Below are 12,521 nucleotides of genomic sequence, written 5' to 3' on the forward strand. Positions count from 1 at the left end.
TTATTATTAATAAAAAATTAAAAAATAAAAACAGAATGGCAGCGAGTGGAGAAACTGGCAAAACTTGTGGGATAACCAAAATCAAACTGGGTTGGGGAATATGAACTGCACTATGATCATTCAATATTTGGTCCACATGCATTTTGCAAAATTGGTATCAATACTGATTATGGTTGTAATAGTTGAAGCCGAGTATCTACTGTAGATGCCTGCCTAAGACCATCATAAATTGAGTGGAAGATTGGTTGCTGTCTGAAAATTCAATTGGGCTTAAATTATACAACTGGATGGACAAACACAGGCCGTGGTACCAACAGAGGGTGCAGGGTGCAACACGTGGTGATGGACTAAAAAAAAAAAAAAAAGGTGAACCTGTGTGCACCTTAGTTCACTGCCATACAAAATAGGGATCCTTTTTTTGCCAAGTCAAGGAAGAAGCCATCAGGAAGAGTTAAAGTGTTAATGTACCATGCGTTCGCATACTCTGACAGCCTGTACAATTTCTTCATCCTCAAGTGCACCTAAATCCATGTTTCACTGTGAGGTAATGAGCTCTTGTGGGCAAAGCTTAGCACCACAAAGGCAACCATGCAGGGGTTAAGCAAACAACGTGTGGGATCACGCGGGCCTAAGCCTCTTATACACGCCTCTCTGAGGAGAACATCATTGATGTTTGATAAATGTGTAAAGGTCAAGAGTTGTCAAAGATAGATGGACCAACAGTACATAACCAATAAAGCTTCTTTTACACCATGGCAAATGTCACCCCAAGTGTGTAAAATATACACAATCAAGGTTGAAGATCCTCTCTGTGCATTGAATGACTCAATTACAGAGACATTGCTCTGTGGCTTTTCTTTCTACTTTACTATTTTTCAGAGAGTCTGATGTTATTATTTTGATTGATATCACTGGCTGAGAGTTAATTTGAGCCTACTATTTGTCAAGTACCTTTGTAAAAAATACAGTACAGGACAGTAATATTTTTCTCAGATTTTTTGGGGCTGAGCCAGGCCTGTTGAAGTCTTTGGCCACATCAATCGCTTCAGCCCTTCAACAAAACTGTATAGATTTTTTTCTTACTCGTTGGACCTCTTCTTCTTTCCCTCACACAGTCCCCTTTTCCTGCTGTGAGTTGCAGGGCAAAGGATTTTCATTTCCTGACATGTTGAAACCAATGCCTTTGAGAGCGCATTTTTTGGGGGGGGGGGGGTCCTAAGACAGACCGAGTCAGATATATAGAGAGACAAGAAAACAAGAGTGCGGTGTAGGAGGACTGTTGGCATGTGGGACAACCACATCAGTAAGTAAACCTAAACTTAGGTTGGTTCCAAGTCAGCGTCAACCTTGATCAAACATCTATTGGGACGTTAAATAACCGTTCAGAGTGGATACACTGCATATAAAAACAGAGAGAGTGATTTGAGTACATTTTCCCCTCAGCACTCCTGATGATTTTTCTTCTGAACGAGGGAGCAATTCAGCAGGGAGTGATAGTCAGAATTTCAAGGGATTTATGTAAAAAGTGGTGGTTCAGGGTATTTTAGATGACAAAATTCTTCCCCCAGGTTAAATACAAAGTTCTACATGTGTGACTGAACTGGACAAAGCCAAAGGGACAAGAAAACACAACTATAATGTGCAACAGAGATTCCCTCCTTTTGGTTATTTCACCTCCTTCCATAACCCAACAGATGTCACCACAAAACTCCACAGCCATTTAACACAAGACTCCCTCAAAGAGTTGACAAACCATAGTTAACTAATCTGGACAGAGTGTCAATACAATGTACTGTTATTTCCTTGAACTTGTGTCTCCTCTATAATTAAAGGCACATTCTGTATAGTTAGGTGACAGATTCTTTAAAAATATTGAAAAAAGCTGATGAATGGTACAACCATTAACTGGATTTTGGACGCCAGCAGGGATTCTGTGAAGCGGTCTTGTAAAACAGAGGGAACATTTGAGAGCGTGCCAAAATTTTGGGTGTTGAGCATGGCATAATCTGCAAACTCTTGCCCACAGTTTTGGACCAAAATCAAAACGCCGGTTAGCTTTATGATCTTAAAATAGAGTTTTGCTAAATCAGATACTTCAGAGAACTGGGGTACTGGCTACCCCAGCACAAGATTTGTATTCATTTATTTTAATTTATTATTATAATTATTTTTTTCACGCTAAAACAATGTTTTTAAAAAGGGAGCGGGAGCAAAAGTGAGTTCGGTTGTACGTTATGTTTTGATCAATCCTCATCCACAAATCCATCAAAGTCCTCATGTTCTGTATCCGAAATGAACAGCTGGGCAAGTTCTCAATCAAACACGCCAGGTTTAAGTCAGTCTCGTTCCCGTGCGCCTCCTCAGAAATGATGCCGGCTTATACGAGAGCTCGAACAACAGTGCAAGCAGACACATTAGCCCAAGCATCCACAATCCATTCACAAATTGTGGCGTAACTCGCCCAGCAGTTGGAGTTCGTTAATCCATTGTTAATCCACCTCGCCTTGTTTCCGCGTTTTGTTTTTGTTTCCTTTCCGCGGAAACGCAGCTTCGTCTTCTTGACTTAGCGAAGCTCTTCTTTCTGCTTCCTCCACTTGCGAACCATGAATTCGTTGAGCTTGAATTTTCTCGCGGCTGCTCGATTCCCATTTTCCTCCGCGTAACTGATAGCTTGCGGTTTAAACTGTGCTTCGTAAACGTGTCTTCGTTTTATTTTGAAGGTGGCTTTCGCCGTGTGTTGGCGACTTCTTACCGTAATGCCTAGTATGTACAAAATTAGGGGCGGCTGGCTTGATTGCTACTTTACGAGTGGAGGTTGGCTTGACCGGCGCTATATACCTACTGGGGTCGTGCCTTTAGCGTCCTCCGTCACGCGCACCCTTCCCCCTTTACGTCCGCATGCTGTCCTCAGCCACGTCCGCTTTTACTCTGTATAAGCAGTGTGTCGGCAGGAAATGCTCCCAGTCGGTCAAGCGGAGCGCTCATCACACAACAACATTTATAGATTTTGGAACTCGGTGCACACATAAGGCGCGCCGCATAAGGCGCCATTTTGGAGAAAATGTACTACTTTTAAGTACGGCTTATGGACGTGAAAATACGGTGGGTGAAAAACCAGAACGTAAGAGATGAGAATGAACTCCTCTTCTCCTGCCTTGGCACCTATTGTAGAAGGTATGTAGTATAATACACGCAAACGACATGGGCCATTGCAAATTTTAATTTTAGCATATCCCGAGGGCCATAAAAAAAAAATACAAAAAAACAGACAGCTGACTGCAAACAGCCCCCAGGCCGTAGTTGGGAACCCACTGCTCTATAGGAAATATACATATGAAAATTAAAATGTAAGATGACTAAATATTGAATATGGAGAAGGACCAACGGGTATGGGGTCAGATTGGGGCTTCATACCCAACCAATGAGATCTCGGCACAGGGCCAAATCCAAGTGGGTCGGCAGCAGAGTTGAAAACATACTTCCAAAGACAAATATTTACGATGGAAATCTGCCAAGGAGTGATAACCATTTTAATGGAAATATTTTTGTCAAAGATGCCTATAAAAACTGGACTGTGGTGTTGTTCCAACTTGGTTGAGCAAAGACAGCCTCCCAGTTTTCAGTTTGAGTTTCCTTAATGCAATACAAACAGGGTTTTAAAGATTTACTCTGACAGGTATCGGGGATTTAAAAAGTCAGGTTTTATCCCAGCCCCTATTAAATGAACTGTAGCCGGATATATGCCCATTAAGCTGATACAAAGTTAACAAAGGTGTAATTTGATAAAACGGTAATGAAGCACGGCCTCAAGGAGCTCTTTAAGGCAGTACTATCCCCTGCAGACCTCCATGTTAAACTATACCAAGCACAGACTGGTAATTGATATGCAATATGTGTGGCCTATTCCATTAGACTCAAAGTGTCACTTTGTCATCAGGACACTTTGTGTAAACAGCCTGGCCTTATTTGCAGCAAAGAACGCATGGTATTACATCAATAAAAAATACATTTAAAGAACATTATGTGGCATGCACGAGTTGTTCTTTATGCAGAAGACAAAAGAAAAGTGTCAAAAGTGTTGACTAGAAATACGTCGAAGGCAAGAAGAGTATTAAGAGTAGGAAGTATCACTATGTCTTCTTTGCACTGATTTTTCAAGCAGTAAAAGCTGGCGAGCGTTGACATTGACAGACAATGGGTGACAGGTGGGGTACAAATTGCAGGACACATAATGCCTGGATTAGACTACTAGATTTAGGCCTCGTTATTGGCCCGATTGGCTATCGCTAACAGTTTTGCAGATCAGACCAGACATATTTTGTCGGGAGCGACAAAAACGCACTGTAGTGTGACATAATCCACGATCAACGAAACCCTATGTTGCCGGAACGAAAAGTGTAGCATTTTTGGGGATATCGTCCGTGTAGTGTGACAAATCACCGAGAAACCTGCAACATAGCACCTTGACGTCAACCAATAGGATAGCGTCTCGCAACGGCGCCTCGCCTCCTGTAGGCATGGCGTACTATCGCGGAGAGAAAGAGGGACGAGTGGAACAACCAAATTGAAGAAAAGATGGTGGAGTTGTGGCAGCAGCACCCCTGCAATTTTGATGTAATTTTGCAAGCCACATTACATTATGATGCCCGCTTGCTAGCGGCATTAAAAGTACGTGAACATGACCTCAAGCTCTCCTTGAACAGAAAAAGCAAAGAGACTCATGGGATGGCAACAACAAGAGCGGTACTTAAAGCAAGCGATGACAACCGTGGAGAATTAGCAGAATGTTTTGAGTTGATGATTGACAAAAAAAGGGCTAACTTGGGCATATGAATCTTAATTAGGTGGCTAAAATTCAAAAAGGATTTTGAAGCTGTTATTTAAAGGTCCAATAACTACACATTGTGACTTTAAGAGTGTAGCTTTTGCTTGTGCCATGAAGGTTCCCCCCCCCCTCAAATAGACTGACCTCCAAAGTAGACAGTAATTTGCAGGAAAGGGTTTTCATGCTTGGCTACAGTTTATAGTGGTAGAAACTCTATCAAACGTCTCGAGTAAGGATCAGAGGGAAGTGTGTTTATCCCGTGATAGAACGCCTGCTTCGCCAAAGCATGGTGACCGCTAGAAAAATAAACTTGCTCCACACAATCCAATTTAAGGGAGACAGAGCAGTTTCCTGCCAATATTAGCCGAAGTCAATTTCGTAGTGTTCACATAAAGCACTGGCTTGGCGTAGCATTGATCAATAAAAAAGAAAACCCTAAATCTGTCTCCGACAAGTTTCCTCCAACAACCTAGCATATTGTCAGGAGATTCCAGCCAACAATTTAGTGGAAAAGTTGTCTAACCTTTACTAGGATCACACATCATAAGAAACTCCATAATAAGTGAATTCCACATCACACGGGGGAGATAGAAACACTAAACACAGGCTATGTGATACATTCGGAAAGAAATGTTCTGCATACTTTTTAAGAGAGTTAAAGCAAACATGGGCATAATATCCTCTAAAAAGCTCATCCTATTTAGCAGGGAGCAACATTGACGTTGAGCAGACACGACGAGCTTCTGATAGTAAATGGGAAGTGGCAGAAAAAGAGTGCAAGATGGATTGTTATTACCTACTTTGCCATAATATTCACATACACTGTCCATAAAGTTCACCTCAGTTTAGGTTTGCCACACTTTTCCATGTCTGCGTAAAGCTTTGCATGTACAGTATTTGTATGTGACAACAAGAATCCTGTAATAAGAAAATGTTTTGTTTAACTGGGTTTTAATCCTCTCAGCTCTATGCTGGCCATTTGTGTCCACCTCGCTTCCTTTACCGGAACCATTTTAGCTGCGATAATACAAACGGAATTAAATTTGTCAATAGTGGTGATTTTTGTATGATTTTATCATTTCCAACTTCAGCTCTTTAAATATACTGTATCAATAGTATACCATTTACATTAAGGTGTACCTTTTGGCTCTACCATGACCACTTTTGGCCAGTTAAAACTAGACTTTACACCGATTTTATCAGCCTGATCGGTATCGGCCGATAATTTGCATTTTACGCTGATCGGCTTTAATGTCATAATTCGCCGATCCGATCGATGACGTCATTGATCCTGCCTCCACAGCCTGAAGACCCCTTGTCTGTCAGCCCTATTGAACTGCAAGGAACTTCAGCGGCAACCCCTCTAGACCCCGCCGACTGGCCATCTCTCTCTGACAACGTAAGAGTGGAGTTCGTCACCAGAGGGCCGTACCAGGCATCATCAGACTTTCAGTTTCCCAAAAGAGAAGATCGGAGAAGTTGCCATCACCAGGCTGGCGACCAATTCAAGGAGTAGCCAGCCTCTCGCCCAGAGTCATGTGGGAGAGGCTCGAGCACATCTGCAACCCTACAGAGATTAAGCGCTATAGAAAATGGATGGAAGGTTGTTTTGCAAACAAACTGAAATTTCAAGGGTTTCAAAAAAACTCCCTGGCTATTTCATGCTCATGACAAACACCGATGTTGCTTAACAACTTTATGCAGTAAACAAAGCAAAAACCAAACAACAACAAATCTTTAAAATGATACACTATGTTTGTACGTCGCCAAAAATGGCCACCGACAAGATGAAAGGGTAGTAAAATGGGGCAAGGCCTGGAGGTTAAATGAGACAACAACAGCATTGTCAAAATGATTGATGGGGGCAGGCTTGCGGCTAATGGATCAGCATACAGTATACGATAATACAACAAAGGATTTCAGCAGCTGATCAGTCGAAGGAGGATGACACCGCTACCGACCGCTGCGACACCTCTTTTTAACATGCTTGTAAATGGCTTCCATCATGTCTGTCAAATCGTCAGATGACACAGAGCAGCACAGAGAGCAGGACAAGCTCTGATACATTAGTGCCGCCCTCCCACTTCACCCCCCCACCCCCCAGATGTGAAGTACCTTTAGTGTCAACATGGCGCTCCATTGCAGACTGTAGCGTGACAGCTGGGCCCAACATGATCGATAGGCTCCCTGAGTGTTATTAAATAGCTAAATGCAATTCTAAACAGATTTCACATGGGGGCCTGTACTCTGCAGAGGATCTTTTTACCTTCTCAGATGAATGCCCCACGTCAGGAACACACACACAATTTATGTAGTCGGAAAACATTGTCGTCAATTTATTTTTATAGGCTTGTCACAGATTATTACTTTGCAGCCTAAGGCTACAGCTTGATTGATGGAAGGAGAGTGGGCATTTTGAAACAACGCCAGACAGAGGACACATTTCTAGCAAATATTTGTAGACCTTTTGGCAAATCTGATTCCACCATTACAAGCTACAATACTAAATCCTTTTTAAATGTTAAAAGTTAAAAGTTAGATGGACACGTGTATAAAACCTTGAATCAACTTCCGTTTCAAACCCTGAGAACGAAGCAACTCTGTTTCTGATTCCAATATTTCGTGAGGAGCATGTATTTTTGCAAACAGCATGAAAAGATTCAGTTAATAATGTTATGCGAGCTGGATGCAGTTTCTGATTGAAGACCTCATCAGACTACAACTTACAAAAAAATGTTTTAATAAAAATAAAAAACATACATTTATTTATGTACTGATGTGTTTCCCAAAATCAGCATCTAATATCTTGTTTTGACCGCAACTCAACATGCACTGAAAGTGAGACAAAACTGCTTACTCCATTTTTCACATTGGCTTAAATAACCGGTGATAAATAACTCTAATTTTTATTCCTTCATCAAAGAAGTTATTTATTAATTGACATTTGTTGTTAACTAATTTTTTTATTCCCACCAATTTTGTTGTGGGGTGAAACAATAATCATTTAAATGTCCCACTTTTTATTTCACGAAACGTTTGTCTTAAAGTTTAAGAAAATACTCCATTAATCTTGATTTTCAAAAAAATTGGGGCATATGTATGTGGCGTGTGCGTATCGATGGTGTGCAATTTGGTGCCAGTCTGAAGTACTGTATGTTTGTTTGCCCTCTCCAAAGCATCATTTGAAATCTGATTAGCTGGCAGTTGAGTTGTACTTTGTTTTAATGCTCAGTCCCCATGTTAGACTATTTGAATGTGAGAGAATAAGTTTACAAATATTGATCAGACTACAGGGGGCCATGTAAGATGAAGTAACATACCAGGGAACTTTTACTTGGAGACCTGACAGCAGCAAGTAAAAGACAACTATGTCTTTCAGTTTCTTCGTTGTCATGTGTCCCGAGTCTCCTCCACAGTTCAAACATACAGTACGACTGACTGTAATCATCTCCTCACGTGACTGCTGCAGCGTCATGCTGCTCTTTTCTCTATGAACATGCTAATTAAAGCGTGACCGTCAGAGAAAACATCTCGATCTGCCAAAAAAAAAACATAAATATGTAAAAAGCTGTTTTTTGGGAGGGTTGAACCTTGATCTCTAGAATACTGGGGGGGGGGGGGAAGTTGCATAGGTATGTAGGGCTCCAACTAATGATTATCTTAATTATCCATTGATCTGTCGATAATTTTTTTTTTCGATTAACTGATGAATCCGATTTTTTTTTTTTACTTTTTTTTTTAATTTTCAGTCCTTTATTCGAAAACAGGACATTATTTCAAAGTGACAGTGCAGAAAATGCACAAACATGATTTGATTATGATTCAGTTACTGGTTTAATCCATAACATCGTAAAATGGGCAAAAACGTTGATCATTCTTCTCCAAAGTAAAAGCGAATGTGGGCAAATGTCTGATTTTGATGAAACAAAGATAAGCTGTCTGCTTTACTACAAAAATCGGAGACTATTTACTATCAAGAGGCTGAAATCTGAGGATTTGGACAATGTCTCTCAACGATCAGTCGATTACCCAAATAGTTGTTGACTTATTTGATAATCGATTAGTTGTCGAGTAATTAGTTGTTGCATCTCTAATTGTATGTGAATAATTGTCTATGTAGTATACAGTGATTGCATCTTACGTAGATGTGCTTGTAGTTTGTCCCTCTAGAGAGAGGGGGGGGGGGAAATTAAATCCAAAATGGGAGCACATTTCCTAATATAACTGTGGATGTGGAAGTCCAATTCGAACTTCGCTGACAGAACTGAAAGGCCTCCTGCTTATCTATAAATGACTGAGGGCTGGAGGTTAGGAGGCACACAATAGCTCTCCAGCTGACCGGCTAAGAGGCTCCCATCTTGGGCCTGAGGAGTCAAGTCGTCCCCCGTGTGGATGTTGCTCAGTGACAATGGGGCCCTTCAACTAAATAGCAAAGATCATTCACATGAGAGGGGAGGTCGCTTTGTTTGCACGGGGGCACTGTTTCAATTACACGTACGGCCAAACAAAACCAACAGGAGAGGGAAACAAAGACATGCGGGGTCGACTCACAAGCAGAGCATCGCGGAAAAGTCAGCGCGGTGATTTTTGACATGTCGTTGAACCCACGCGAAAAATCCGGAGCATATGTAGCATACGGGGGTGGTGGGGGGAGTGCTTTGAAAAACGTTCGGAGACTCACCGGTCGCGCCGAGGTCCAGGAAGCCGAGGAGCAGCACGACCATCCAGCCCGGACATCCCCGGACACAGCCGCTCGCCGCGGTCCCACTTGGATACATTCCCTCCACTCGGCCTTAGTTACACCTGGACCAGCTCTAAACATCCGCCGGGCACAAGTTGTACTTCGAGACCCTCCAAAGAGTTGCGAACTCAAATTCAAGTTCCGGAGCGTGGACACGACAACCTCTGGGTGAGGGTCTGCGAGCAAGATAAGGCTCAGCGGTCTGTGCTGCTTTGAGGGTCTCGTTCCTCCTCGGCGGAGCTCTGCTCACTTTCTCCTCTTCCCCGTCTGTCTGTCCAAATGATCGCGATCCTGCCCACGAACCTCACGCTCGCACGCAAGTCTGCAGACGCTGCTCGCGGAGCACATGCTTTGCCTCCGAGGCCAAACCACGTGGCGCCACCTGCTGGCCACAACAGGAACACTCATCACTCGCTTGATGGGGAGCTCGCTTCAAACGAAACAAAAAAGACAAAACCGGCTGTGTTCGGAATTGCCGTAATGGATCAAATAAATACACAATATACCAATGGGAATCAATCCCTATAAATAAATACATAAATTCTATACCCTATAGAATCCGCTAGGATGTCCAGAATTCGGCCCAGGGATTATTTGCGACCCGCTGCACATTTTTATTGCCGCATATTCTAATAACATTAAACCTGGCCTGCATCAGGAGGTTATGAGGAAAAGTTGAGTCTATTTTCTTAAAATAAAATAATAATAATAATAATAATAATAAAACAAGTTGAATGTAACAAGACACACTTTTTATTATTTAAAAAGAAAATGGAAAAGTCAAAAAAGAATTGAATTGAATGAAAATGTCTTCCTGAGCGATTCCTTGTCCTGGACGCGCGTTTTGGTTCGTTGTCATACTGAAAGACCCATTCACGACACAAATTCACTGTGGGAAATGTGGTTTTCTTCCAGAGAACCGGAACACCCTGAGTTGGTTCATTGCGGTGTAATGCATGCAACACACAAAGAAATAGATGAGAGATTCAAATGGTATAAGAAATAAACCAAATCAGAGTTTGTAAACTTGGTTACAAAACACACAAAATGTTTGTTAAATAAATCTGTAACACAAAACTCTGGAGCAGACACAGTGGATCAAAAAATAAATCCAGTGCATCCGGGTTGGATACAATTACCTACATATAAAACTATCGAAACCATATCCAAATATTTAACCCAGTGAACTTGAACTGATTGCACATGGACTAAGAAAGATGAAAGAAAGCTCAAGGGAAATTAAAGACAATTTCTTTTCAACCAATCACACTTGTACACAAAGGCGCGCACCCACACCTTGTTTCGTTTTACTGAATTCATTTGTGGCACATACTTTGACTTTGCATGTGGCTGCACAGATGGGGAAGATAAAAGGAAAAGATTGGTACCCGTTTGGTGTCCACGCGACTGGACTTGGACCGTTAATGACACTAACCGCTTCATGTTAGAATATTTTCCTCTCTGAATATCTTTTGGCTTTGTCATTACCCTCAGAGGGAAAAAAATGAATATGAAAAGTCCCTAAAATAGAATTATTTGATGATATTGTCCATGTCCAAGAGCTTCACTGTTATTATTGCTGGTCCAAGTCAAGTCTCGGAGCAGGGCGACAAGTCTCTTTTGTGTATCTAATCCAAATCTAACTTCACTTCCTCCCTTCCATCGACTTGCAGAATCATCCCTGGAGAGATGTTGTTAACCAGAGTATGGAGATGACTCAGCCCAGGCTTCCTGCTGATTTTGAGATCGTGTAAGGGTGTGTCTAAATTGGTATCACTTGAAATAAAACCATAGTTTATTTTCACTTAGACATTGTTGTAATAACAAACGAAACAAGTCAACATTCGGAATGTTTGCAGTTTCTTTGGCCCTTCTATACCTCCTCCATGGTCGGGGGAATTAACAATACGATCGTTGTTTGGTTTACATAGCAGCGGGCAGTTAAAAGTAGCCAAAAACTGCTTGTTAAAACCAAACCAAGGCAGTTGTACATGAAAATAACAGTCCGCCAATTTCAGCACATGATGACCCCACTGGAACCAAGAAAGAGTTTGCATGTGCCTGTGTGGCCGTGTGCATCCCGGGTATCCATGTCGATTGCACCAGCCATCAAATCCTGATAGTGAGAGGTGTGTGGTGAGGCCCTGCTGTCAGAGGACCACCTAACATTCTCCAGAGGTTCGCTCCCCGAGGTTTGGAAATTCAGCCTTGTTTCCACCAAGATCCCAATTTTTCGTTCACTTTGGTGCAATACAGGATTTTATGATTATTATTATTATTTTGCCATTCGTCTCTGCCTTTTTTAAAAGATGCGGTATTGATCAAATGAACCCAGTAGTACACTCTCCCAGTGCTTTTCGACTCAAAGCCGCATTCTGCCAGTCAGCCACCGCCACCTATTTAAGGCACTCCTGGTCACTGACTCATTGTCAAATTGACTCTTCATCACTTTTCTGTGGATTGATCCTTGTTGCCAACCCTGTCTGCCCTTGAGCTTCCTGATTCGTCGTTCTCGTGGAAATACCCTCAGTCTTCAGTCCCCGAGCACGAGTTTTGCCTAAGTAAATTTTCCTGTCCCCGTGGCTGTTTCGCATTTTGCTGCAACAATCACTTCACTTTCAGAAGTCAGGAAACATCAGCCTTTTCCAGTCTTTCGTATGATTGATGCCAACACATGAAAAGACTGAAAAGAGACCCAACCAGGGTACAATAGTTGCATCACTGACATTAGAGAAGGCAGGAACCATCAATCTTCTCCTTTATTATGGGCTAACTCCACAAGACACCATCCCTGGCATTTATGGTCCTTCAAAAATACACAAAGAAGGGAAAGATATCTTCGCACCTTTGTTTATCAAACACCACATCACATTCAAAACTCATTGGACTTGGTTGACAAGGTCAGTGAGCAAAATCTGGACAAAAATGAAACCTCATTATTTTGTTAATGTCACA

At 41.9% G+C, this 12,521-nt stretch overlaps 1 protein-coding gene across 3 annotated transcripts in view; it reads right to left on the reverse strand.

The window, feature by feature from the left end:
- The window catches only part of ror1 (receptor tyrosine kinase-like orphan receptor 1), a 131,307-nt gene extending 121,189 nt beyond the window's left edge, over positions 1 to 10,118 (reverse strand). For 2 of the 3 annotated variants that reach the window (XM_061778736.1, XM_061778735.1), the window contains exon 1: positions 9,507 to 10,118. In XM_061778736.1, coding sequence (XP_061634720.1) covers positions 9,507 to 9,603 — 97 coding nt within the window. In that variant the 5' untranslated portion in view covers positions 9,604 to 10,118. The remainder of the gene's footprint in view (positions 1 to 9,506) is intronic. The other variant, XM_061778737.1, reaches the window with a different exon arrangement.
- Between the last annotated feature and the right edge of the window lie 2,403 nt (positions 10,119 to 12,521).

The sequence above is a fragment of the Phyllopteryx taeniolatus genome, chromosome 7 (assembly GCF_024500385.1).
Source record: "Phyllopteryx taeniolatus isolate TA_2022b chromosome 7, UOR_Ptae_1.2, whole genome shotgun sequence".
In the NCBI taxonomy this organism is placed as follows: Eukaryota; Metazoa; Chordata; class Actinopteri; order Syngnathiformes; family Syngnathidae; genus Phyllopteryx; species Phyllopteryx taeniolatus.